This window comes from Dasypus novemcinctus, chromosome 21 (assembly GCF_030445035.2).
Source record: "Dasypus novemcinctus isolate mDasNov1 chromosome 21, mDasNov1.1.hap2, whole genome shotgun sequence".
In the NCBI taxonomy this organism is placed as follows: domain Eukaryota; kingdom Metazoa; phylum Chordata; class Mammalia; order Cingulata; family Dasypodidae; genus Dasypus; species Dasypus novemcinctus.
Genome location: NC_080693.1, coordinates 41,135,104 through 41,162,374, shown reverse-complemented (window position 1 = coordinate 41,162,374; position 27,271 = coordinate 41,135,104). Strand labels below are relative to the sequence as shown.

Genomic DNA, 27,271 nt, shown 5'->3' with positions numbered 1-27,271 from the left:
TTAGTTACACTCATTTCCCAGAGGGCCTCATCCAGACCCATCACTTCACATCATCCATGTGCTGAAAGATTCTGGCTTCTCCTTTGAGCTCCTGAATCTTGATATCATGCTCATCTTATGACTGCCCCTTTCCCATCTGTTCCTCCGTCAGTCTTCCTCATACAGTAAATAGCATCACCTTCTGAGCCAAAACCTTAGGAGCCATCCTGATCCCTCCCTTTCTTTAATTTCCCGCAGTTCATTCATGAGCAAGACCAAAACAAACCCTACACTGCTTGCCTTGGTTGGCAAAGCCCTGCCTTTCTCTCTTACTTCACCCAGCTTCTTTCCTTCACAGCACCTATCGCAATCTAAAACTATCTCCTTTATTTATTACCTATGTCTTTATTGTCTGTCTCTTCCCTAGCATGTAAGCTTCTTCAGGGATATTTTGTTTACCACAGCACCTAGCAGGGAACTTGGTACATTGCATGAATGAATGAATGAATGGATGGATGGATGGATGGAAGGACATTGTGAGTTTCTAATTCAAGAAATACTTCTCTAGAGAATCAAGCTTTTATATCAGACTCTTAGACTGAGGCTAAGTGCATTTGTTGTTCATAGGGTCTTAAATATATCTGCATTTTTTAGGTGCAAAATTGTTTAGGAAGAAGCCAGACTTAGAGATAATTAATTCCCAATCCAGGCATGCCAGAACCGGCCTGAATCAGCTGTGATCAGCTCAATTCCTGGCCAATGAAGGCTTCCTAAAGAAGTCTAGACGTTTTGGGAGCAAATTTGTTGCATATGAATATTATGTGTTTGTATAATACATTTTATAACAGCTACTCTATATCAAGTCTCTACTGAGTGCTTTTTATGCATTCTTGTGTTTAATCCTCACAATGAACCTAAAAGGTTGGTACTATTAATAAGCCTATTTTCCTGACAAGAAACCTATGGTTTAGAGAAGTAACTTGCTAGCTGGGATTCAAACCCAGACCAACCTGACCACAGCCCGTAACTACTGCCCAGGGTTTCCTGCTGGATCCCTAATGATGCCCTGAGCTTTGCCGGGTAGGTATTGCTGGCCATTTTACAGATACGGAAGCTCCGGTTCAGCAAAGTTGAGTGACTTGCCTGAGGTCATGGCAGCCTAAAATTGAGTCCAGGTTCTTCTGACTTTGATCCCAAGACTTCCTGCTATGAAATTCACAGACCCTCTTGAGACAAGAGGCGAGACTGGGCAGGATGTATGGCCACTGATCCTTGGAAGCCAAAGGAGGGGAAAGGATGCTGCTTGGGGGGAGAAGCTGAGCCTCCTCTCTTCCCCAGGCATTCCTGGAGAAGTACGGCTACCTCGACGACCAGGTCTCCAGAGCTCCCACCTCCACGCAGTTCAGCAAGGCCATCAGGTAGGACAGAGCGATGTGGAAGACCGCGGGGGTCGGGGTGCAGAGCTCGGGTCGTCGCCCCTCCTCCTGGAAGGCAGACCCCCCCACAGGGGGTGTCCTCTATTGCTCATCCCATCCCCAGGCTCCTGCTGTCTCCAGGGAAGCCCCCTCACCCCCCCACCCTCCTTCCCATGGTCCTTTATCTCAGTTCCTCCTGACAGGGAGTTCCAGTGGGTGTCCCAGCTGCCCATCAGCGGCATGCTGGACCACGCCACACTGCGCCAGATGACGCGGCCCCGCTGCGGGGTCGCTGATACCGAGAGTCACGCCGCCTGGACTGAGAGGGTCAGTACCCTGTTTGCAGGACGCTGGGCCAAAATGAGGCGTAAGAAACGCTTTGCAAAGCAAGGTGAGCTCTTCTGGCCGGGCTGGGGTTCCCCAATGTCATGAAACCCCACGGCCAGAAAAATCGCTGGGCCCTGGGCATGGACTTTGCCGTCACCTCTCTTCCCTAGGACAGGGGAGGGCTGAGCAGTGGGCAGATAGGCCTCGACTTCATTTCATACCTGAGGACCATGTTTGTGTGAATACAGACATTTTTATCAGAATTATACCTACACTGATAGAAATTTTCACTGTGCAAGTATCTTCCAGAGCAAATTCCTTCAAGCCCCCTTGATCCCTTGATCAGTTTTCTATGCAGAGTTGCTAAACTGTTGCCTGAAACTTTTTTCACTTATATTTTACTAAAGTTCTTTTCATCAGAATTAATTCACTTTCATAAAAATTGTTCAATAGGGATGCGATTCATTTCTCAGGTTTCTTTTGGTAGCTTTATGAGATATAATTCACATACTGTACAATTCACCACTTTAAAGTGTACAATTCAGTGGTTTTTTGTAGAGCCGCAGAATTGTGTAACCATTACCGCAGTCTAATTCAGAACATTTTCATCACTGCAGAAAGAAACCCCTAAACCCATTAGCAGCCTCTCCTCACGCCCCTGGATGAGTCTAGGCAACCACTATTCTACCTTCTGGCTCTATAAATTTTCCTATTCTGGACATTCATCATAGCACATTTCATAATTATAGTTTTTGCCGTTGTGAGTTCCCTTTGGTAGTTTTTTTACTTTCTTCCTTTTTTTTTTCAGGGGGTGGGGAGCAAATCCAATCCTTCGGGGCCCAAAATTACAAATCTAAGATTTATAAAGATTTGAAGATCTGATTCTTCTGTCAATTTTTCATCAATAACAAGTTTTATTGTGTGCAGTTTTATCTTCCTGCTAGTTTTTTTACCTTAAGTCTAATATTCTCTGATCAATTTTTGCAGTGTTCAAGATTTCTAACAAGATGGGGCTGTCAAGTTAGTTTTCATCTATAATTAATTTTACCTTGAGCCATTGTCAATTTTAACTTCTGTTAACTACTTTTACTAATAATATTCACTATAAACAGGACAGAAGTCACATAGTTTGTATTTGTTTTTTAGCTAAGCCCTAAGAAAATTGTGAGCAGTTCCCTTTGGTTGTTTGAGAATGACTGTTTCCTGGTGTTTGCCAATCCAGTTTTGCTTTGTCTACATATCCAGCCACCCTAGGGACCCAGGACTGACTGACCATGTTCCTAGTAAAGCAAGGAGTCAGGGATGAGGTCCAGACTCTGGGGACAACATGTCCTTGGTGTCAGCGTGTTCTGCATCCCATGGTGTTTCTGGGCAGCAGATGGGAAAGATGAGATAGAAGGGAGGAGACGTGAGCACTCAGGAGGCTCTAGGAGAGCAGAAAGAACAGCGAGCCTGGAGCCAGGGGCTCTGGGTTCCAGTTTCAGCTGCATGACCTGGGGCATGTCATTTTGTCTTCTGAGACACAGACCCCTTAGGTTGCAAGGGAGAGATGGCCCTAATTACCAAGTGGAGGGGCTTGTGCCAAGAACACAGTGGGAAGTAAGCAGCCCGGGAAAGAGTTTCAGGAGCTGCGCTTGCAGGTGAGGGTTGGTCTCACAGAGAATTGGGTCAATGCCTCGTGGGCTTCCAGGGCACAACCCGAGCACTAGGGATGCCTCCTCTGGCTGCATCTCACCGGCTTATGCCCCACGGGAGGACCCGGTGGAGTCTGTCCCCATTCAATTTGGAGCATCCCTGTTGGGCAGAGGTGCATGCCAAGGCACTTCCAAGGCAGGGGGCCTCATCCATGTCCAGCCTAGGCACATAACCTTGTCTGACAGTGACCCCTGGTTCAGACAACATGGTCAGGTTAGATGGAACACTTCCCTCTTAACTCGCAATATGAGCTGCGGCAGCTTCACTTAGCACCTCTGCGGCAAGACTTTCTAGAAAGGAGCTGTGGGCTTGGCAGGCACTGAACACATTCTGTGTCTTAGGAAAGAAAATGTAATGGTAACAGTTATTTATTTTGTTGAGCACTTATGATGTGCCAAACAGGGTTCTAAATGGATGAACTCATTTAAGCTCTTAGCAACCCTATGAGATAAGTGCCATCGTTATTCACATTTTACAGATGGATAAACTGAGAGACAAGGAGTTTAGGTAAGTTTCCCAGAGTGTGGCCCAGCTTCTTGTGAGTGGGCAGATTAAGTGACATGCCAGGTGTGAAAAAACTCAAAACATGGGTAGGAGCTTAAAAAATGATGCAGGGTGGGAAGCGGACTTGGCCCAGTGGTTAGGGCGTCCGTCTACCACACGGGAGGTCCGCGGGTCAAACCCCGGGCTGCCTTGACCCGTGTGGAGCTGGCCCAGGCACAATGCTGACGCGCACAAGGAGTGCTGTGCCACGAAGGAGTGTCCCCCGCGTAGGGGAGCCCCACGTACAAGGAGTGCGCCCCGTAAGGGGAGCCGCCCAGCGCGAAAGAAAGTGCAGCCTGCCCAGGAATGGTGCCGCACACACGGAGAGGTGACACAACAAGATGATGCAACAAAGAGAGACACAGATTCCCGTGCCACTGACAAAAACAGAAGCGGACAAAGAAGAAGACACAGCAAATAGACACAGAGAACAGAGAACAGACAACAGGGGTTGGGGGGGGAATAAAATAAATAAATAAATCTTAAAAAAAAAAATGATGCAAGGAGCAGTTGTGGCTCAGTGCTTGAGCACCAGCTTTCCACATATGAGGTTCTGGGTTCAATCCCAGATACCTAAAAAATATGCAAATTCCTAGACCAGTGACTTTCCGTTATGTGCAAGGATGCTGTGCTGAAGAAGCCAGGTTTAGGGTTAGGGCTGCCAGATAAAGTACAGGACATCTAGTTAAATTTGATTTTCAGATGAACAACAAATAATTTTTGTTGTTGTTTCTGAAAAATTGTTTGTTGTTTATCTGAAAGTCAATTTTAGCTGAGCCCTTTTACTTGCTAAGTCCGCCCAATCTCATTCCAGGCAGCCACCCCTCTCTATGCTTGCAGGGCTGATTCTCAATGTCCTCTGCTCCTTCATAGAGCTGGTGAAGGTGGGGAGCATGGGGTAAATCTGGGGTGCAGTGCCAGGTGCTACTGGGGTCTGGGGGTCTGTCTGCTCTGCTCAGCCAGGAGTTTGGAATGCAGCCTGAAGCAGCGAGCCTGCTCCAGGAGAGCAAATCTGGAGCAAAGACAGGGGAGGGGGCTTAGGTTGTCCCCCTCCCCCATGGGCTCCTTCCTTCCTGGCAGGCACACCAAATGCCTCTGACCTGCTCCCCTCCCTAGGAAAATTAACCGTTTTCCCTCAATTCTTGTTCCTGTTTGTCCTTCCTATCCCCTCTCCCCCACCAAACGTTCCACACATGCTCACACATAGACACACTATTTCACAGGGGGATTTTTCTCCTGAGAGCTGTCACCTCCATGGCTACCTAAAGTGGGAGCATCTGCCCACCCTCTCCCCTTTCCTGCTCTGAGTGAGGGGACCCCTAGCTGCAAAGAGGCAGAAGGAGCCACCTCAGACTCTTCTGGAAGAATGAGGGCTTGGGGATGGTGAGAAGGAGTCTGAGAGTGACTTGGGTGGCAAGGAGGCAGGGCAGGCCTGGCCGCGTCAGGTGTTCAGGCCAGTGGGCACAGAATTGGGGTGATGCCGTCGGAGCCTGCTGCAGCAGGGTGTGCAAGAGCCCAGCGCCAGCCAGTCCAGTGCCCACATGGAGGCTACAGTGCGATGAAGAGGTGTACCAGTACACAAGGCGCCTCCGGCCTCTCGACCCCAGGAATCTCGCTTCCTCCTTCTCCGTCCCCGTCCCTTCCTGACTCATTCCATCTTCCCTCCCTGAGTGCCGGCCACTGGCTGGAGGCAGAGGCTGGGTGGCTGCCAGGCCAAAGCGCCAGGGAGGCAGCATTGCCTTGAATGGAGCTTGCTCTGGGGTGGGAGAAGGGACACGCCTCTTCCCCACTTCCATGACGGAGGGGGCGGGGAGCCCAGCTCCCTTGTTCTCAGAGACCCTGCCTTCCATCTGGAGAATTTCACTTGTGGAGAACCGTGCTTTGACCCGAAGGGTGAGGTTCAGGCAGATTTACAAGCCTTGAGTCCTAGCAAATGTGTCTGTTATCTCCGTGGTATAGTGGAAAGAGCCCTGGATCAGGGTCAGGGCCTGGCTGCAGGGCCCAGCTCAGCCGCTCACTCGTTCTGTGACCCCAAGTCCCAATTTCCCCAAAGTAGACTGGAGAAGTCGGACCAGGAGATGGCCAGGCTTTCATGACTTGGTTCCTCCTGCTCAGTCCAGGCAAGGGCTTCCCCAGGGCAGAGGGGCAGGGGCCTGTTGTGGAAGAGGAGGCTGCCGCCTGGGTCCCTCTGCCCACTGGCCTGAACACCTGCCTCCTTGCCACCCATGCTCCAGGAATTCTGATCCATTTGTGTAACTGGGGAAACTGAGGCCCAAAAGGGAACCTGATTCTTGTGCACTCCCTGGACCCAAGGGTCCTGCCTTCAGGTTAGCACTTTTCAACTTGGGGTTGCAATCTTGGCCCCCCGAGTTTGCAGGGCTCAGAAATATCTCAAGAGAAACCCTGGAACCCCGGTTTTGGTGTGTGACAAGCTGCAGACGGTCCCACACTCAGTTGACCTGGCACTGGGGCAAAAGGCCAGAGCCCTCGAGGAATCATTTCAGTTTCAGGCAAAGGGAGAGAAACTCTTAACTGAGCAGAGATGGAAAAATTTATCTTGGTCAGTGACAAAACACCCCCTTTGTTTTTCCTTGTTTTCATCTCAGAGTTCCCCCAGAGTCCCTGAGGAAGGGAGGAGGGCAAGGGCAAAGGGAGGGACCCGAGGCCCTGCAAGGGGTCAGGTGGAACCTTGGGCTGTGGCAGGAGGGGTGGGGGTGGAGAGGGGAGGAAAGGGCGTGTGGGAGGCCCCACCTCTCCTCCACCCTGACGCTGGAGGCCAGGGCCGGGTTTTGCTACCAGTAAGAGGCACAGCGATTTTTTCAGGGTCAGCTCGAGCTGTGGGAAGAATAAGATGGCAGGCCAGGGTGTTCTCCTCCCTCGGCAGACGGGGACCTCCCAGGCGGCCCGTTAGACTGAGGACTTTCCACGGCAGGGGTGCCAGGGTTCCCCTGAGCAGGGGCAGTGTCTCCCCCATCAGCCCGGGGTCTCCACAGGGACCAGACCCAGGCCCTGCAGCAGGAGTGACTGTGTGGCCTCTCTGGGTGGCAGGTAGCAAGTGGTACAAGCAGCACCTCTCCTACCGCCTGGTGAACTGGCCAGAGCACCTGCCCGAGCCGGAAGTTCGGGGCGCCGTGCGCGCTGCCTTCCAGCTGTGGAGCAACGTCTCGGCACTGGAGTTCTGGGAGGCCCCGGCCGCAGGCCCTGCTGACATCCGCCTCACCTTCTTCCACGGGGACCACAACGATGGACTACGCAACGCCTTCGACGGCCCAGGTGCTAGCCATGCAGCCCCCAAAGCCTTTTCTCTCATTCTCAGGAGAGGGAAGTCCAGCCAGGAGAGGCAGTCTGAGGTGGCAATGGACTATTCACTCTCCCTGTGGCCTTGGCCAAGCCACTTCCTCCTCTAAAGAATCCTCAGTCTCCTCTTCTGTGAAATGGGAACGCAGTCGCTGTGGTGTACTGCCCCACATGCCTGAAGGGATAGTTAGATGAGGTTCTGTATGGAATGTGTTTTGCAAACTCTAAAGAGTTTTATCTATTCTGGAAGAAGTTTCTAAAGTCTGGTCATCCACCCCCTGCCTCTCTTGTTCTTCTGGAATCGATATTCTCCAAACCAAGGCCCTCAAAAAAATATCCAGAGGCTACAACTGTCCCACTCCTGCCCTCCTACCTGCTACCACAGTCACTGCCACATGGCAAGACAGATTCTATCTCCTGCCTGCCATGTAAATTCTTCACATTCCCACAGCCACAGACAGTTCGTCCACTTGTCTAACCTGAAGGCTTCTGGCTGCAGTTTAAACTATTCTCTCCCACTCTGTAGAATATTGGCTTTCAGAACTTGAACCTGGGCGGTCTGACACCTCCTGTCCTCTAATGAGAAAAGGAAACCTGAGCTCAGGCCCCTTCAGGGTAGAGATTTAAACCCTGTGTGGCCTGGGGACTTGCCCCCTCCCCCACCTTGCCCTCTCCTGTTTTCCATCAAGCCACCCACAGCAAAGCCCACCTCCAGGCTCTGCTGCCGGGACCTAGGGTACGACTGGGAGAAATCTATGGCTTTGCAGAATCCACATGTAGCAAACTCCTGTGCAGAGCACGTCCACCCATACAACCCGGCACCCGTGATACCCACGTGGGATGTTTACCTCCAGACTCAGGCTGAGTCAGAGGCTTCCACACACGGGGCTGGAAGTCAGGACACCAGACTCCCAAGTAGCTCTCTGATTTGGGACAGATGCTTTGTCTTTCTAAGTTTTGGTCTTCTCTCTCCTGAAACTTGTCCATCTGTCTCCCAGGATTATTGTGAGAGCTGAGCCAAATGGAGCTAGTGGCCTAGTCAGAATAAGACACTCTGTGAGAGCACGCCCAGGATTCGCCGTGTCCCCATGAGGCTCTCCTTTAATGCCAGCCTCCCAAGCTTTGCCATGTCCCAGGTGGCCTGGGCTCTGAGAAGGCCATGCTGGAAGGACCCTCAAAAAGCCTCTAGGCAGTTACCAGAGGCGGTGGTCTGCAGACCCCGCCCTTGGGGAAAGTGAGCTCTAAGGGGTGGGGCCTTGGGAAGTGCACAGCCCACAAGCTCCACCTGGGGCACGCCCAGAGCTCCAATTCACTCATCCAGCCCAAACGCCTCTGCTCCTCTGACAAGCGGGGAGGTAGAGCCCACAGACACACCCGGCAGAGGGAGGGCAAGAAATAGATATGCATTTTATCAAAGAAAATATATACACACAAAAATGCACCAATCATAAGTTTACAGTTTGATGAATTTTCACAAACTGAACACACCCCAGCACCTAGATCAGGGAACATGACCAGCACCCTAGAAGATTCCATCATGCCCCCTTCTAGGGGTAACGGCTATACCTACTCCTAAGTCATTTTGCAAATAATTCTCATGTAGCATTTACGCATACTAGGCACTGCTCTGAGTAACAAGCACCCATTTAATACTCAGAACAACCCTGTGAGGAAGGAGCTCATTATCATTATTCCCATTTTCAGATCAGGAAGCAGAGACAGGGGAGGTTAAGTCACTTGCCCAAGGTCACACAGCTAATAAACGCTAAAATTGGGCTCCCAGTCTTGACAGCTTGGCCCCACTGTGTCTACGTCACATTGCCTCTCAGGCGTCCACGCCACAGCTTAGTCTTCTTTCCACTTATTAAGTCCAGCTTTTGGACTATTCCAGCTTTTGCCAGACTTAATAAGGCGGGAAATTATGCAGAGGAAATCAGGCGCACAAAATCCAGAGGCGTGTGTGCAGGGCTGCGAGAACGTGGGGGCAACACGCGCGGGTCGCTCTTCTGATGCTCTGCGCTGCCTGCAGGGGGCGCCCTGGCGCACGCCTTCCTGCCCCGCCGCGGAGAAGCGCACTTCGACCAGGACGAGCGCTGGTCCCTGACCCGCCGCCGCGGGCGCAACCTCTTCGTGGTGCTGGCGCACGAGATCGGCCACACGCTCGGCCTGAGCCACTCGCCCGCGCCGCGCGCGCTCATGGCGCCCTACTACAAGAGGCTGGGCCGCGACGCGCTGCTCAGCTGGGACGACGTGCTGGCCGTGCAGAACCTGTATGGTGAGCCCCTGCCTCGCCCCGGCCCGCCCTGACCACCGCGCCTCCAGGCCTTGGACACCGGCCCCTCCAATAGGATTCCCCAACGTAAGCGCAGGGATACAAGACCCCACGGCTCCCCCAAATCTGAAAGGTCCACCATCAGGCTCCCTGGCCCCAGGCTCTCTGTCAACCCCACCCGAGGCCTGCGCACCAGGTGGTGAACTCCTGCCCACCCCTCAGCCTCAGCGCTCCTCTCACACCCCTGCCCCACCGCCGCTCCTTGGTCCCTCCTCCTTCCCACCGCAGACCCCAAAGCCCTCGCTCCCACCCCCAGGCCCACTTGCTCTCTTCCGCCTGTCCTCCTCGGTGACATTAATGGCCACTCCAGCCGTGAGCCAGAGCCTCCGCCTGGTGGCTGACTCCGAGAGTCTTCCCTCCCAGAGCAGGCTGCGGGAGCTCCTTGGCCTGCGCTGCGGTCCCAGGGTCTCCCTGGACCCCCAGTCTGCCACAGCCTACACTGTCTGCCTGAGAGTGTGTGAGGTGGTGGGCAGAGCAGGAGGCCTGGGCTTGCCTCCCCCTTCCATCCCTGATCAGCCGTTGCTCTTGCGCAAAGCCTTTCCTCTCTGAGCGCCTTCAGTCTCACCTGTTGTGAGACTGTGGCTACTCACCTGTGGATACTCACCACTCGCCTGTGAGGTGACTATTGTTTTGTCCACTGATGAGAATGGGGCTCAGCCAGGTTAAGGTAACTTGCCCAAGGCCACACAGCTAGGAAGCTGCTGGCCGGGATTCAGGAGCTGGTGCCAAATTCAAAGCTCTTTCGACTCTGGCTTACTCTTATTAAAGGAAAGGCAACGGTGATTATTATAATTGCTGTAGTTTTCATGGCCTAGGGCCCTGAGCACCACCCGAAAAGCACCTATGGTGTCCAGGACTTGGTAAAGAGGACCCCCTGCCCTGCTTAGCCCTAAACCCTTGTTCCTCCCCTCCCCAATTTTACCTCAGGAGGTTGCTCTTTCCCAGGCTGTTCGGCAGAAGAGATTTCTGGGTTTAGTGTCGTGGTTAATGCCAACGGGCAGGGACACCTCTTCAGCCCCCGCTTCTACCCTCCTTCCCTGGCCCTCAGATTAGAGCATGGCAAAGGAGCCAAGAGGGAGGTCTGCAGGCCTGAGCTGCCTCTCTCCGCCCCCCAGCCACTCTCTGTGTCTCTCCCTCTTTTCGCTGTCCTCATGAAGGAAAGCCTCTCGGGGGCTCGGTGGCCACACAGCTCCCGGGAAAGCTGTTCACTGACTTCGAGGCCTGGGACCCCCACGGCCCCGGGGGCAGGCACGCGGAAACCCGGGGCCCTAAGTACTGCCACTCGTACTTCGATGCCATCACAGTAGGTAAGACGGTCCCAACCTGTGACTCATTTTTTCCCCTCCATCCCCACATCTCCAGGAGTCCCCAGAGCTGGAGTACAAGGAGGGGGGATGGGTGAATAATAAAATCCAGAAACCCGAGGCCACAAGCATTCTGCGGAGTAGGAAGGCCACACCAGGCAAAACACCCTGCTTCCTCCTGCCCACGTGCCTTCCGCCCCACTGGGCATGCGTCACCCTCTGCTGGCCAATTTGGGAAAGTGGATTCTAGGAAAGCACCTTCCCTGGAAAGAGTTTGATTGTTATTTCTCTCTCTCTCTCTTTCTCTCCTGTCTCCGGACAGACCAGTGGCAGCGACTGTACATTTTCGAAGGGAGCCATTTCTGGGAAGTGGCAGCCGATGGAAATGTCTCAGAGCCCCGGCCACTGCAGGAAAGGTGGGCCGGGCTGCCCCCCCACATTGAGGCTGCTGCCGTGTCACTGGAAGACGGAGACTTCTACTTCTTCAAAGGTACCATCCCTGGGGCAGATGGGAAAATTGAGGCCTGGAGAGGGGAAGGGTCTTGTTCAAGGTCAAAAGAGGACAAAAGAGAGGAAGAATCTCACACAGGGTGTCCATGGTGGAGTCTCCATTCCAGTTTGAACCTGTGATCCCAGGAAAGCCCCTGTCAGGGGATGCGTTTCTGTGTGAATTGGGGGTGGGCGGGAGCGTGCCAAGGTTGCCAAGAGAGGGTAGGAGGGTTTCAGAAAAGAGACGAGAGGAAGCAGAGGACCGCTTCTGAGCTCTGTAATTCCACAGTCATACCTTCCTGGGAATCCTGACTACATGAGGTTGGGCAGGCCATTTAACTTTCTCAACTTGAATTTCTTGAATGGGGAAAATGTTGAGGAAGGAGAATTAAAAGAACCAATGTCTGAAGAGTGTGCAGTCTATTACTAGATACCTGGTGATACTTCAGTGAAGGTATCCCCCTCCCTCCTTTCCACTCTTCCTTCCTTCTTTCAACAAATACTGAGGGTCTTCTATGCCCTGAGACATTTGAAGGTGTTGGGGATACAGCAGTGAACAAAACACAAATCCCTGCCCTCCGGGAGCTACTGGTAGCAGTGGTAGTGAAGACACCCCAGACCTTCCCTGTTTTCCATTCCTCACCCAGAGAGGGGCCCTGCTCCCTTCAGAGCTGTCTGCCCTCTGCAGATACTGCTGGAAACCTAGCCCTCCACAGTCCTACCTCCTCTACTGCTTATAACTTAACTGCCAGTATCATCCTTTTCTTTCTTAAACAAATGAATTGTATTGATATATATTAATAAAGCATACAATTCACCCAAAGCGTATATAATCCATTTTGACTGTCACAAATCCTAACCACCCTGGGCTCCCACCAGAGGGAGGCTGCAGAAGGGGTGGAAGAGGGAAGGCCAGGAGCCTCCAGCTCATCTGGCTCTCCCGATGCCCCACAGGAAGTCGATGCTGGAGGTTCCGGGGCTCCAAGCCAGTGTGGGGCTCTCCGCAGCTGTGCCGGGCAGGGGGCCTGCCCCGCCACCCTGACGCGGCCGTCTTCTTCCCGCCACTGAGACGCCTGGTCCTCTTCAAGGGCGCCCACTACTACGTGCTGGCGCGAGGGGGGCTGCAGGTAGAGCCCTACTACCCCCGCGGCCTGCAGGACTGGGGTGGCATCCCGGAGGAGATCAGCGGCGCCCTGCCGCAGCCTGATGGCTCCATCGTCTTCTTCCAAGACGACCGCTACTGGCGCCTTGACCAGGCCAAACTGCAGGCGACCTCCTCAGGCCGCTGGGCTGCCGAGCTGCCCTGGATGGGCTGCTGGCATGCCAACTCAGGGGGCACCCTGTTCTGAAGCCTTGCGCTGCTGACCACACTGTTGCCACCCTCATGGCCAGATCGTTGCCCTTCCCGGGGGGTTTCGAAGTCTCTGAGCTCCTCTGCTACAGCCTCCACGAGGAAGTTTGTGTTTGTTCCCTGAAGAAGGTGGTTGCTTTGTGCCCTTCCCAGCACACGGAGGTGGGGTTGCAATCAATCCAAGGAAAAGCAGAAAAGAATCTCTGATCGCACAATCCTTTTCCCAAGGACCTCTTTCCCCCCAAAGCCTGGGGGATTTTGTTTCTTCTGCTCAAGATGTGGTTCCTGTCCAGAGGCAGCTGCAGCGAGATCCAACCAGGGAGGTTGTAAAACTCAAAAGAGAGGTAGGGGACCATTTTGCAAGACTGTCCCCTTCCCCTCGGGGCCTTCTGGCTCAGTTCTTAAACTGTGTTTTATTTACATCTGAGCCTCACCTCTGAGAAACTTGGATGGGGCGGGAGAGCCTCCACCCTCAGAGGCCCTGAGGGGCGTCAGGACCTGAGCGGGAAGGAGACTGACTCTTGTGTGGGGCTGGAATAAAGAGGAGCCCCCAGCGGGTAGGCCTGGAGGTGGGAATCTGCCCTCCTTGGAGCAGTTCTTCCATCTTCTCCAGTGGGAGCAGGTGGGCACGGATGCCGGGGCAGCGCTCTTCAGTCCAAGCCAGGGCCAGTCGGCTGCCTCTCCTCCAAAAGCAAAACGTCCCATTCCGGGCTCCCCTCGGACCAGCTGGAGAACCATGTGTAGTATACGTGTTGGGGGGGTGGGGGGGGGCGGGTCTCCCGCTGGGTCTACACTGCTGCGGGCCCTGGGGACGCCACCTCCAATCCCGCTCCTCCCAGAACAGGGAGGCTCTGCTGGCTCTGCACATTAGGGGGAGGCCTTGTGCTCACAATGACCCCATTCTCCAGGCCACACACGCTGCATTTCCGAAGCTCCGGCAGGCCCGCCAAGAATAGTTGGGATTCCAGGAGAAGGAACCAGTTCCCCTGCCTTCCAGGCTTCTGCCTCTGCCAGTCTCTATTTTAGCCTCTGGTTCCCTAGTCTTGCCCCCTCCCCACTCCACAGCCGCCAGTGCTTCATTTGCATCGACCTCTGCAGGACCTGCCTTCCAGGGGGAGGGGGAGAACGGTTTGGCAAAGGATGAAAGGATTCAGCCTCCAACTCCCAACAGGCATTTCTGGCCCTGAGCCTTCATTTTCTATTCTGAACAGTGGGGAGAATGGCCTTTGTCTGCCCTTAGACGCAAGCGCTTGCTTTGCACAGCCCTGTCCTGAGGGGAGGAGCCTCTCTGCCTGCGCTTTTGCCTCAGACTTGAACCCCAGGGAAGGGGAAGGAGGCTTTGTCTTCATCACATTCACCCAGAGCCACCTGCCCCACCTCAAGGCACTGACACTTTGATTCAAGGCTTTATTGAGTGCTGTGAGGGAAAGGGCTTTCAGAGGGGTGAGGGAGCCCGAGGGCATTTTGTCTAGGCGATGCCTCTGCCTCCCGGGTCCGAAGGACCTGAAATAGCCGAGATGGAAGTGAGGCTGTGTCGAGGGACGCGAGTCAGGTGGGCGCAGGCAGGGTGTGCTGTCCGGGGGCGGGGAACCGTCAGTCCATGCGACCAGAGGGAATGGGGCGCCGCGTTATTTGGGAACAGGCGGGACTCTTGCCTGAGAAGGGCGCTCTAGCCTGGCGGCTCTGAGAAGGGTCAGTTCAGTGGGATGTGCTGGAGGGGGCTCCGTGTCAGGGGTGAGAAGAAAGTTGCGGAGAGTTGGGGGCGAGGCATGGAAGGAGGACACAAAGGCTGGGGGGAGGGCGCTCAGGAGCCCTCGGCGGCCCCCGCCCCTCCTGAAGCCCTCGCCTCACCCAGAGCTGGGTGTTCTAGAATGCAGTGCGCCACGTAGGCCGGGTGGCTGTGCAGGTTCCTGCATTTCTTGCAGAAAAGGATCTCACAGCGCGCGCAGCCCGCGCCGCGCGGCGGCCGCCGCCGAGTCTCCAGCACGCAGGGCGCCTCCGGCAAGTTCCGTCTCCTGAGGGCGGGGACGGCGGCGCTCAGGGCGCGGTCCCGCTCCCTCCTCCCGGGGGCGCCCGGCCCCCTCCCTCCTGCCCGGCCTCGCGTCCTCTGCGGGGGCGCAGCGCCCCGCGGACCCCGCCGCGCCGGCCGCGCGCTCACCTGTCGGTGGGAGCCGCCAGGCCGCCGAGCAGCGCCAGGGGCCCGAGCCAGGCCCAGAAGCCGCTGTCGGCGCGCCGCAGCAGCGCCACCTGCTGGGTGCTCGACTCCTGGCGCAGCGGGCAGTAGGACACCGAGCCCCGCTCGCGACCCTCGCCCTCCTCCGCCTCGGGGCGCTCGTCGCCCTCGGCCGCGCTCTCCTGCGGCTCCCTCTCCTCGTCGTCCTCCTCCGACACCGTCTCGGCTTCCTTCTCCTCCTCCCCCCAGCCCCGGGGCGGCGCCAGCGCCTTCTTCCACAAAGGGGTCTTCACGCCTGCGGGCGGGCAGTGGGGAGCGGGGGCGGGCGGTCAGCGCGGCCGCCTGCCCCAGTCAGGGCCCGGCTCCCCTGCCTGCTGCGCCCCAGCCCGCAGCCGGGAGAGGACGGTGCCTTTAGCACGGTGCGGAGGAGATGCACCAAGTCAGCAGGATTCCTGAGGGGATGACAGCGCGCAGGGATGTCCCAGGCTCCTGCACTTCCTAGCTGAGGATTGGGGCAAGTCCCGTCGCTTCTGTCAGGGGTTCTTAGCCTTTTTTGTTCCACGCACTCCTTTGCCAGTCAGGTGAAAACCACGGACCCCTTACTAAGTCCACACTACACTGTGTATTATTTAATAAATGTATCATACTCGCACCAACACATCCCCACAAGAATAAATTTTTTTGAATCTGAGTTCAAGCTCACGGACCCCTTGTTAAGAACCCGTGGCTCTAGCTCCATTTCCTCGTCTGTAAAATGGAGAACAGAAGTGTCCTAGTGTACGGGTGCGGTCTCAAAGGTCGTGGTTGTGGCTGACAGGTGATCACGTCTGTGACGCGCCCAGCCCAGGGCCCGATGCGCGGCTACGATCAACCAACAGTAACAGCCGTGACGGCGAACACAGCCGATGGAGAAGAAATGCCCTCGCAGTGGCTTTAGGATGGGTACCTGGTATTGTGCGGCTCTCAACAGATCTTCATGACACTGACTGCAATTTTTTTTCGGAGGTCCTGGGGGCGGAACCCAGCACCTTGTACATGGGAAGCGGGGGCTCAGCCGCTGAGCTACACCCGCTTCCCACTGACGGTAATTTTAACAGGTGCCTGTTTATATTTTGTTTTCTGAACGGCTTTTCCTTCCTCAGAGTGGATCATGCCTTAAGGGGGCCCAGCGTCACTGGGCGGTGGGTGGGCAGGCAGCCAAGATGAGCACTTCTCATCTTGGAAAAAGGCACCCCCTGCGGGCAGACCGATGAAGAAGAACAACCGTAATGGGCAGACCAAAGAGAAAAAGGCACCCCTTATAGGTGGGCCAATTAGGAAAAATCTCCCCCGAGGATGAAACAATTAGAAAAAGGTGCCCTCCCTCCTTGCAGGCTTGACCCTGGCTGCCAGCTGGATTTCAGTGGTCCCTGTCCCGTTTTGCTCAGTGCCTTTGTTCAGGGCCCAGCAGCAGCTCCGCAGGCCGTCAGGAAGGTTGGTGCTGACATGGAAACCGACCCGCATCTGCTGCCGGTGTCCACGCAGTCGCTCAGCAAACGTGCACACGGTGCTGCCCTGTGCCCTGCTGTCTGCATGAACCGGGGAGTTGGATTTGCAATGGACAGGAGGCAGAGGGAGAGCAGGGGAGACACAATTCCTGGGGTTTGCCCTGGAAGGGTCAAGAAAAATGTCTAATGCTCTCTGCTCCTCCTGCTTACAGAGGCTGGGGGAAGAGGAGGGGAGAATCATCAAAATTAGTGCTCTGGTACACATGCATTGAGTGCTGACTGCGCTCACTGTGCTAAACTCTCTTCATGCGTGGTGCCCCTTAATCTTCATGACCCTCTGAGGTAGATAATGTAGGCAAGAGGGGGGCCTGTGAATTTGATCCAAGATTTTGAAATCTTTAGAGAAAAATTGTTTCAAAGATTCTGCCCGTTCTTTGGGGCCACTAAAGGTAGGGAACCGGGGCCTGTCGCACTTTTATTTATTCAGAGCCTTCTGGCTATGAAAGGCCAGGCCTACTACACAGCCAGAGAGGAGTGCTGGGGAGATTTTGGGGACGAGGGGAATGGGAAATGGGGCTGGAAAGGAAGGGCGGACCTCGCTGAGGAGGGCTCCGGGTGGCAGGCTGTGGAGCGTAGATTTCGTTCCTCAGCAGCGAGGAGTCTCTGAACATCTATGGAGAGGCAAGCTGAGAGTTGTGTTTTAGCACGTTCCCTCTGACACTACAGAGGGAGACCCATTTAGGAGCCATCACAGTGGTCCAGGCTAGGGAAGGTCTGAACAGGAGCAGGTGGAGATGTCAAGAATATTCAGGAAGGAGAGGCCTTGTAGCTACAGGGATGGGTAACTGAGAAATGGCCCCAGCCCTCTACTCTGGAGTTGCCATGGTGATGGGCTGGTTAGCCCAAGCTGGAGCCAAGAGACCCTGTCCTCTGAGCCCCCCTCCTGCAGCCCCGCTCACCACTGTGCTTATCCATTCTTCACGAGGCTGTGCTGCCCTCTTCCCCTAATCAGGCTGGAGGATGTCAGGGGTGCCCAGGCGCCTCAGACCTTGTCTGGTCTCTAAGGCTTCTGTTGGATCACAAGGGCAGGGCTGGAACTTCACGTGCCCACAGGGCTCCACCCAGGAATTGCTGCCTTTTTGAGGGCCTCCAGATGCACTCAGAACATGGGGGGGTCTTACTTTCCCTCTTGGGAAGACACTAAATGTGTATAGGGTGTGGCTTTGGCTCCTGAAAGACTGGGTTCAAATCCCAGCTCTACCACTTTACTCCAAGAGCCCTCTAACTTTCAGCATGTTTTCTCTCCTACCCTTAGTCTTTTTCTTAGGAGGTACCGGGGATTCAACTCGGGAACTTGTACATGGGAAGCAGGCGCTCAAACCACTGAGCTACACCCGCTGCCCTCCCCTTAGTGTTTTCTGTAAGTCAGACAGGACAGTGCGGGGTTTCACCTGGCACATAGGAAGACTCAAACATTGTCTTTCCTTGTTTCGTATTCTTCTCTCCTTCCCTTTCTGTCCTATTTCTGTCCTTTCTCACCGCTCCTCCCTCCTCCCACTTCCCGCTCACTGCCTGAGCTTCAAGGAGCAGAGAGGAACGGTGCCAAGTCCAGTAGAAAGGAGGGCTCAGATGAGAACCAGGTGTAGCTCTGGATGTTGTGATGTGTTGTGTGTACGATGTTACACGTGTTGCCCCTCAGCACTTACATAATACTTCACTGAATTTTAACTTTAAAGTTTATTTTTTAATAAAATTAAGTCTTTTCTATGCACAAGAACCACCCTCAAAGATATCCCAAAACTCTCATGTATAAAAATAAACGCACCGCAGAGACCTGCTGGTCACTGGGGGATTCAGGTGGGACAGCCACACCAGGCCTTGTCCCGGCACAACCTGGATGGGCTCCTGTTGGGGGTGGGGAGCTGCCGTGGGCCCCTGCGCTGTGGTCTCAGGGCAGATGTGTCCCATGGTGCCGGGGGGAGGGGGGGTGCCTCCTGTGCTCTTGATACGGTCAAGGGGCCAGAGATTAGGAGCTGTGAAGAAGATGCCCAGGGTCCCCCAAACAGAGAACTTCAGAGCAGAAAAGCGTCCTGGAGACCAATTTATCAGTAGGCTGCTGCTATCCAGGCGAGAAGGGGCAGAACTAGCAGGACTTGGTGATGGAAGGGGTGGGGTGGGCAAAGGGGAGGAGAGGAAGGGGATTCTTCACCAGGAGGACACTGGTAGTAAATAGATAAGGGCAACTCACTGAGAAGGGACATCCAGGGAAAGGCAAGGGGGGGCTCAGAAGTCCCAAGTTCAAAGGCGTGTGCACACGGGTGGAGGGGAGCATCTGGCTGGCGGTCACAATTTGGGCCTCTTCCACTTTGTGGACAGTACAGAAAGCCAGGAGACAGAATGGCACCTCTTGAGGAGGGGGGCCTGGGAGAGGCCTAATCCACGTGGTGGATGGTCCTGAAAGCCAGGAGACTGCCAGAGCCTGAGAGCAAGCTGACACCTGGGCGAGGAAGAGGAAGATCCAGCACAATGGAGGGAGAGGTGATATCAGCAAGGTGGGGGGAAGCCCGCAGAGGTTGTCCAGGAACCAGGGTAGGGGGCCACAAGTGAGCAGCTGTGTGTGTCTAGTGGTGAGGACAGGGACGGCCTGGAAATTTCCTCCAGATTCTAGACCCTGGCCGATACATCGTCTGAGAGCAATGCCCTCACCCCCCTCAGCCATGCCCCTGGCACCACCATCCTCAAGCTCCTACCCACCCTGGTGGCATCTTCTCCAGCCCCCTCTGCTCATCCCCCCAGAGCAGGTGGACCTGGGGTCCTAAGGCTGTGGTGGCCTTGCTGGCCAGGGGACACCTGCGCGGGACCTGGGCCTGAGGGTCGGAGCAGCAATGGGACCTGAAGGCCAGGGGCGCAGAGGCTCAAGACAAAGAGTTCTAAGAACAAGCTTATCTTCCACCGGCGATTTGGAGGCTATACTCAAGGTCCATGGAATCCCGGCGCGGGACACATGCCTACCTGCTAGTCTATCTTTGGACCTGCAAATGTGAGGTCAGAGCTTCTCAGTCAGATGGTGTTTCAGGGCAATCTAGCATTTTCAAAAAGCACTTGGCACGCACACACAGGGCCACACCCAGTTAATGGGGGGCAAGCCTGGTCATCACAGCCCCACACGCCCTGACACCCAAAGGCAAACACTCCCCCACCGGATGCTTCTGCATTGCACTGCAGACCCCTAGTGCACAAACAGGTAACACAAGGTGCAAGTCATGACAGGACAGGCCACACACGCACAAATTCCAGGGGCAAGGAGAAGCCAGCGGTGAGCCAGCAGACGGAGGTCACAGTCCTGTGGGCAGCAAATGTCCCGCATGCCGGAGAGGCAGTCCCACAAGTGTGGCTCTTCAAAAGCACATTTGAGGAGGGGTTTGGGCAGCGTCCCACAGCTTCTGGTGGGTGCTAGCGGAAGGCCACCCTGAGCATAGCAGGGAACTGCACCCCCAGACGAGCTCCCATAGCCCAGTATCAGAAAGCAGGAGCCCCGCACCTGGGGGGAGCCCTGGTCACCTCGTGGAGTTGTAGGCTGGGTCCGGGGGCGACCTGCAGCAGCCATGCAGCCAAGCGCACGCGTCAGGATGAACAGCGTGGCTAAGGCGTGGGCTCACCAGGAGAGGGTGCCTGTGCCCTGGCACCACCTCCAGCCAGGGGTCCTTCCAGCTCCTCCAGGGAGGGCTTGTCCAAGGGTGCGGCAGACCCCTGGCCACAGTGCTCTGCACTCTCCTGTAGCTATCATCTTTTTAGGAGGTACTGGGGATAGAACCCCAGATCTCATACATGTGAAGCATGCGCTCAGCCGCTGAGCTATGCACTCAACCACTGAGCTACGGCTCAACCTCCCGTAGCTATACAATTGTCTTTCTTTTTTTCAATTTAAGGTACTGGGGGATTGAATCAGGGACCTTGTATGTGGGAAGCTTGTTGTTTTTTTTGTTTTGTTTTTAGAACCCGGGACCTCCCATGTGGGAAGCAAGCACTCAACAGCTTAAGCCACATCTATTCCCCATTCGTAGCCATACTTTTTTTTTAAAACACTCCTTTGTCTGTTTGTTCATTGGAGTTTTTTGTTGTTGTTGTTGTTGTTTTTGTTTTTGCTGTTTGTTTTTTTGTCTGTTTGCTTTTTCTTTAGGAGGCACTGGGCACTGAATCTGGGACCTCTCCTGTGGGAGGTGGGTGCTCAACTGCTTGAGTCACATCTGCTCCCTACTCATTTTTTGTTTTTGCTCGTTGTTTGCTTGTTGTTTTCACTCACTGTCTGCTCATTGTCTGCTCATCTTCTTTAGGAGGCCCTGGGAACCAAACCCGGGACCTCCAATGTGAAAGGTGGGCATTCAACAGCTCAAGCCACATCCATTCCTCATAGCTATACTATTTATTTATTTATTTATTATTTCTATCCCCTTCCCCTCCCACCCAGGTTGTCTGTTCTCTGTGTCTATTTGCTGCGTCTTCTTTGTCCGCTTCTGTTGTCGTCAGTGGCACGGGAATCTGTTTTCTTTTTGCTGTGTCATCTTGTTGTGTCAGCTTTCCGTGTGGGTGGTGCCATTCCTGGGCAGGCTGCACTTTCTTTGGCACGGGCGGCTCTCCTTACAGGGCGCACTCCTTGCGTGTGGGGCTCCCTTACGCGGGGGACAGCCCTGCGTGGCACAGCACTTCTTGCACGCATCAGCACTGTGCATGGGCCAGCTCCACACGGGTCAAGGAGGCCCGGGGTTTGAACCCTGGACCTCCCATGCAGTAGGTGGACGCCCTAACCACTGGGCCAAGTCTACTTCCCCGTAGCTATACTTTTGATAACGATCTCGTCTTGTTCTCTAGCTAGGATTTCTGTGAATGGGAAAAAAAAATGTTTGAGCTTGCCAATAAGAGGTACCACATTCTCATCTAGTTTAAAAGGGCCAATTTTGTGTTTTTTTTGTTTTCGGGTTTTTTTTAAACATTTATTTTTTATTTATCCCCCCCACCCCAGTTGTCTGCTCTCTGTGTCCACTCGCTGCGCATTCCTCTATGACAGCTTCTATCCTTGTCAGCAGCACCAAGAATCTGTGTTTCTTTTTGTTGCATCATCTTGCTGCGTCAGCTCTCCGTGTGTGCACCACCATTCCTGGGCAGGCTGCACTTCCTTTCACGCTGGGCAGCTCTCCTTACAGGGCGCACTCCTTGCGCGTGGGGCTCCACTATGTGGGGGACACCCCTGCGTGGCACAGCACTCCTTGCGCGCATCAGCACTGCGCATGGGCCAGCTCCACACGGGTCAGGGAGGCCCAGGAGTTTGAACTGCAGACCTCCCATGTGGTAGGTGAGCACCCTATCCATTGGGCCAAGTCCGCTTCCCAAAAGGGCCAATTTTGGATACAGATTCAGTCCCTTCTGAGTTCATACTCATTTTCAGCGCTGCTTTTTCCCTTTCAGGGAGACCCTGGAGGTGGTTCTTGATTATAAGAGGTACACATATGTTTCTGGGGCTAAAGGGCAGTGTCCTTGTCCTTGGGATGGCCTCTGGCTGGGGCCTGCTGTGGCCAGTGACCTGCAGTGGCAGGGTGGGGGGCAGAGGCTAAGGTGCCCTCCCTCTTTCCTTGCCTCTTCTTCCTCCTTGCCTGACCAGCCACAGGTTTCTGCCCCAACCCCCACTCCAGGCAGTTTCTTGGATCCGGAAAATGCAACGCCCTCTGGGGTTGCATGCCGTTGCCTCCACAGCCTGGTGGTCCACTTCCAGCTTTCCCTCCATCGAGGCCTGTTCACGCCTCCAGAGCACCCCACGCTGACCTCAGGTTCCCCCACGCTGCCCCTCAGCCACCACAAGTTGCCCCCAGGTAACACAAACTCTTTGTTCAAACTATGAGAAGACTGGCTCATTTCAATGTAGCCACTTTCCTTTGTTCTTGCCATCGGAGCAGCTAACCAGCCTGTATTTTCCGCTTTTGATTTTCCATGTGGGAGTTTGACTGCAGGCCACCGAGTCCCCTAGTGTCAGTGTCAAGTTCTTCAGGTGATCCCATTGAAGGCCCTTTCCCTGCCTCTCCTCTTGATGCAGGGTGGGGGGAGGGTGGGAGATGGGATCACAACACAGCTGAAACTTACTCTAAACAAATCTTTACCGAATCCTCTCCCAGTCTACAACCACCTAACAGACTCTATTTTTTTTTTAAGATTTATTTTTTATTTATTTCTCTCCCCTTCTCCCCGCCCCGCCCCCCCCCCCCCCCATTTGTCTGCTCTCTGTATCCATTCACTGTGTTCTTCTGTGACCCTTTTTGTCCTTATCAGGGGCACCGGGAATCTGTGTTTCCTTTTGTTGCGTCATCTTGTTGTGTCAGCTCTCCGTGTGTGCAGCACCATTCCTGGGCTGGCTGCACTTTCTTTTGCGCTGGGCAGCTCTCCTTACGGGGTGCACTTCTTGCGTGTGGGGCTCCCCTACGCGGGGAACACCCCTGCATGGCAGGGCACTCCTTGCACACATCAGCACTGCGCATGGACCAGCTCCACACGGGTCAAGGAGGCCCAGGGACCTCCCATGTGGTAGGCGGACGCCCTAACCACTGGGCCAAGTCTGCTTCCCCTAACTGTATTCTGGGTGGGAGAGCAGTTTGATAGTCCGAGATAAATTCTGCTGAGGGGTTTACTCCTTTTCTGACTTGCTGAGTCTTCTATTTCTTGGCACCTTGGCAGAATTTTCAATTTTTATCTCTGCCATGATTGACTTAGAGCAGGGGTTTTTAACAAGGGTCCATTAGTTTGAATTGAAATTCAAAAAAAACAGTCTTGTGGGGACACGTTCGTGTATGTGTGATGTATTTATTAAATAATACACAGTGTAATGTGGACTTAGTGAGGGGTCCGTGGAACAAAAAAAGTTTAAGAGGGAAGTGGATTTGGCCCAACGGATATGGTATCTGCCTACCACATAGCAGATCCAAGGTTCAAACCCTGGGCCTCCTTGACCCATGTGGAGCTGGCCCATGCGCAGTGCTGATGCGCGCAAGGAGTGCCCTGCCACGCAGCGGTGCGCCACCATGTAGGGGAGCCCCACGCACAAGGAGTGCGCCCCGTAAGGAGAGCCGTCCAACGCGAAAGAAAGTGCAGCCTGCCCAGGAATGGCGCTGCACATACAGAGAGCTGACACAGCAAGATGATGCAACAAAAAGAAACACAGATTCTGGGTGCCACTGACAAGAATACAAGCGGACACAGAACATGCAGTGAATGGGCACAGAGAGCAGACAACTGGCGGGGGGGCGGGCGGGAAGGGGAGAGAAATAAATAAACAAACAAATAAGTAAATAAATCTTTTAAAAAACCTGATTAACATCAGAGAATATGAATTTCAATAAAAACAAGTATTTTAAAAAAAAAAGGTCAAGAACCGCTGCCTTCGACAACCATGGCTCGCCCTCTGGTGCTGGGCCCACACTCACTAATTTCAAGGGCGCTCCACCTCGTGCCTGAACAAAGCTGAGTTCTCTTAGCAAGAAAGAAAGAGAAATTACTTTCCCATATTGAAGTAGCCGGCTTCTGAGAGGGTCCCTGGTCTAATCCTCATCTCCTGGTATTCACGCTCTTGTACATTCCCCCTCCCCACTGAAAAAGGCTGGCCTGTGTGACCAAGAGGATAGCGCAGAAAGGACGGTGTGTGCCTTCCGAGGCTAGGTGATAGAAGACATCGTGGCTTCTGCCTTGCTCTCTCTCTATTTATATATATATATATATATATATATTTTTAAAGATACTTAGATTACACAAAATGTTACACACAAAAATATAAGAGATTCCCATATGCCCCACTCCCCACACCTCCTACCCTTCCCCACTATATTTGCCCTCTCTTGAATGACTCTGGGGAGAACCTTGCGCCATGTCCTAAGGACACTCAATCAACCTATGGAGAGGTCCATATATAGAGCCCTGTGCCAGCAGCCGGAACCAGCTTGCCAGCCGTGTGACAAGCCATCTGGGAGCTCCCAGTCAGCCTTCAAATAAATGCAGCCCTGGCTGAGAGAAATTCTGTAACCTTATGAAAGAGCCCAAGCTAGAACCACCCAGTTAAATTGCTCCTGAATTCCAGACCCACAGAAACAGATACTACATGTTTATTACTGTTATAAGCAGCTAAATTTTGCAGCAATTTATTTTGCAGCACTGGATAACTAATACAGGTATAGAACCCCCAATGTCTTTGCAACGCATCTACTATGTGGTAAAGCCCTGAGCATGAATTCTACCCTTATTCCTCAGCAGCTCTGTGGGACAGTTATGATGATCCCCATTTTACAGTCAAGCTCAGAAATGAGATGTGATTTACCAAAAGCCTCAGCTTCTAAGGGGCAAAGTCAAATTTAAATCAAGGTCTAGGGAAGCGGACTTGGCCCAGTGGTTAGGGCGTCCGTCTGCCACATGGGAGGTCCGCGGTTCAAACCCCGGGCCTCCTTGACCCGTGTGGAGCTGGCCATGCGCAGTGCTGATGCGCGCAAGGAGTGCCTTGCTACGCAAGGGTGTCCCCCGCGTGGGGGAGCCCCACGCGCAAGGAGTGCGCCCGTGAGGAAAGCCGCCCAGCGTGAAAGAAAGTGCAGCCTGCCCAGGAATGGCGCCGCCCACACTTCCCGAGCCGCTGACGACAACAGAAGCGGACAAAGAAACAAGACGCAGCAAATAGACACCAAGAACAGACAACCAGGGGAGGGGGGGAAATTAAATAAATAAATAAAATCTTAAAAAAAATAAATGAATAAATAAATCAAGGTCTAGGGGAGCAGGTGTAGCTCACTCAAGTGGTTGAGCACCTGCTGCCCATGTACGAAGTCCCAGGTTTGATCAGCAGTACCTCCTAAAAACAAAATAAACGAAACCAACTCTCTTTGGGGAGCAGATGTAGCTCAGTGGTTGAGCCCCTACTTCACATGTACGAGATCCTGGGTTCAATCTCTGGTACCTTCTTAAAAAAAAAAAGAAAAGAAAGAAAATCAAGGTCTGTCTTATCTTTTTTGGAGATTTGTCTGTCTCCAAAGCACACACTCTTTTCACTGTGCTGCCAGCCAGTGATCCAGAGCAACAGCTCTGAGTGGCTCCTGTATTAACCCAGGTGTGTGGTTTTCTTTGTTTAGTTTAGTTCTGTTTTGTTTTTAAGGTACCAGGTCCTGGGATTGAACCCAGAACCTTTTATGTAGGAAGCTGGCACTCAACCATGGAGCCACATCCGCTACCCTGTTTGTTTTTTTAATCACAGAGCAGTTTTCATTATTTTCTTTCAAATATTTTCTAAAGGCATTGTATTAGTTTCCTAAAGCTGCTGAAGCAAAGTACCACAATTTAGGTGGCTTAAAATAACAAAAATGTATTCTCATACAATTTGGAAACTAAAAATTCAAAATCAAGGTGTTGGCAGGTCCATGTTCCTGCCAAAGGCTCTAGAGAAGAAACCTGCCTTGCTTCTTCCAGTTTCTGGTGGTTACTGGCAATCCTCGGTATTCCTTGGCTCGTGGCAGCATAACTCCAACCTCTGCATCTGTCTCACATGGTTTTGTCCCTGTGTGTCTCTGTGTTCAAATTCCCCTTTTCTTATAAGGACAACAATTATCAGACTAGAGCTTATCCTAATCCAGTATGACTTTATCTTAACTTGATGACATCTACAAAGACCCTATTTCCAAACTAGGTCATAGTCATAGGTACCAGGGGTTAGGACTCGAACTTGTCTTTTGGGGGAAACACAATTCAACCAACAATGGGCATCAAGACTGCAGTTATTGGGAAGTGGATGTTGCTCAACTGATAGTGCATCTGCCTGCCATATAGGAGGTCCAAGGTTCAAACCCAGGGCCTCTTGACCCATGTGGTGAGTTGGCCCACATGCAGTGCTGCTGTGCACAGGGAGTGCCATGCAGAGGTGTCCCCCGTGTAGGGGAGCCCCATGCTCAACGAGTGTGGCCCGAAAGAGAGGCGCCCCACATTAAAAAAGTGCAGCCCACGCAGGAGTGGTGCCACACACATGGAGCGCTGATGCAGCAAGAATGATGCAACAAAAAGAGACAGATTCCTAGTGCTGCTGAGAATGCAAGCAGACACAGAAGAACGCACAATGAATGGACAGAGAGAGCAGACAATGGAGGAAGGGAGGAAGGGGCGGGGGAAGGGGAGAGAAATTAAATAGATCTTTAAAAAAAAGACTGCAGTTATTATACCCATTTTATGGGTGAGGAAACAAGAAAATGCAGGTTGGGAAGGCCAACGATCTTGTCTCTTGTAGCCGTATTCCTTGGGACCCGTTCCTCATCTCAGCTCTGTTGTCCCTGCCCCAACATGGCTGGGAGAAGAAACAAGTAGCTTGATGGCCCTCTCCAACCTGGCCCCTGTGCCAACCTCCCAGTCCTAAAGCCACCTTCCCAACTGGCACTGAGACCAGGAGAGCTGTAGGTGCTGAAAGGGGGAGAGCATGAGGACCCGGGGTGGGGGGTTGGGAAAGGTTTCAGGCAGCAGTTCAGTGCCCTGGTCTGGGTACGTGTTTGTGAGTGTGCATCAGTAAGGCTCTTAGTTGTCCGCAACAGAAAATAGTCTTGGCTGAAATAAGCAGAAAAGGACTTTTTTTGAAAGGATATTAGGCAACCCACAGAATCTCCAAGGAGGCTGAACAAAGAGACTTCCCCAAAAGATCAAAGTGACCTGGGCAGCCAGGACCATGGCACAAAACTTAGCCCAGAATAATCCATCGAGTCCCTGACTCCTGCCCGCAGTTCTGGGAATTGAGGGTGGATGTGCCTGCATCTGTCCCCAGAATGAATTCATCACTGCTCCTGGGTCTCACTGGCTCTAGGTCACAGCCCCAGGTGGGGGGTCT

The 27,271-nt window shown here is 53.6% G+C and overlaps 2 protein-coding genes across 2 annotated transcripts in view; one reads left to right on the top strand and one right to left on the bottom strand.

The window, feature by feature from the left end:
* MMP28 (matrix metallopeptidase 28) overlaps window positions 1-15,596 on the top strand; it is a 28,869-nt gene extending 13,273 nt beyond the window's left edge. The window contains exons 2-8 of the mRNA XM_004449426.3: window positions 1,318-1,397; window positions 1,598-1,785; window positions 7,008-7,232; window positions 9,286-9,531; window positions 10,746-10,895; window positions 11,215-11,382; window positions 12,336-15,596. Of these exons, the coding sequence (XP_004449483.2) occupies window positions 1,318-1,397; window positions 1,598-1,785; window positions 7,008-7,232; window positions 9,286-9,531; window positions 10,746-10,895; window positions 11,215-11,382; window positions 12,336-12,730 (1,452 nt within the window). The 3' untranslated portion in view covers window positions 12,731-15,596. The remainder of the gene's footprint in view (window positions 1-1,317; window positions 1,398-1,597; window positions 1,786-7,007; window positions 7,233-9,285; window positions 9,532-10,745; window positions 10,896-11,214; window positions 11,383-12,335) is intronic.
* C21H17orf50 (chromosome 21 C17orf50 homolog) lies at window positions 14,126-17,471 on the bottom strand. The gene is made up of 3 exons (XM_058283181.1): window positions 17,352-17,471; window positions 14,891-15,200; window positions 14,126-14,747 (listed from the first exon to the last, which is right to left on the bottom strand). The coding sequence occupies exons 1-3, from the start codon at window positions 17,365-17,367 to the stop codon at window positions 14,537-14,539; spliced, it is 537 nt and encodes a 178-aa protein (XP_058139164.1). The 5' UTR covers window positions 17,368-17,471; the 3' UTR covers window positions 14,126-14,536.
* Between the last annotated feature and the right edge of the window lie 9,800 nt (window positions 17,472-27,271).

Excerpts from the sequence above, each read along its gene's own strand:
- C21H17orf50 (XM_058283181.1), bottom strand. Across the intron at positions 14,748-14,890 it reads CTGGCGGCTCCCACCGACAG|GAGACGGAACTTGCCGGAGG; the intron begins GTGAGCGCGCGG and ends CCCCGCCCTCAG.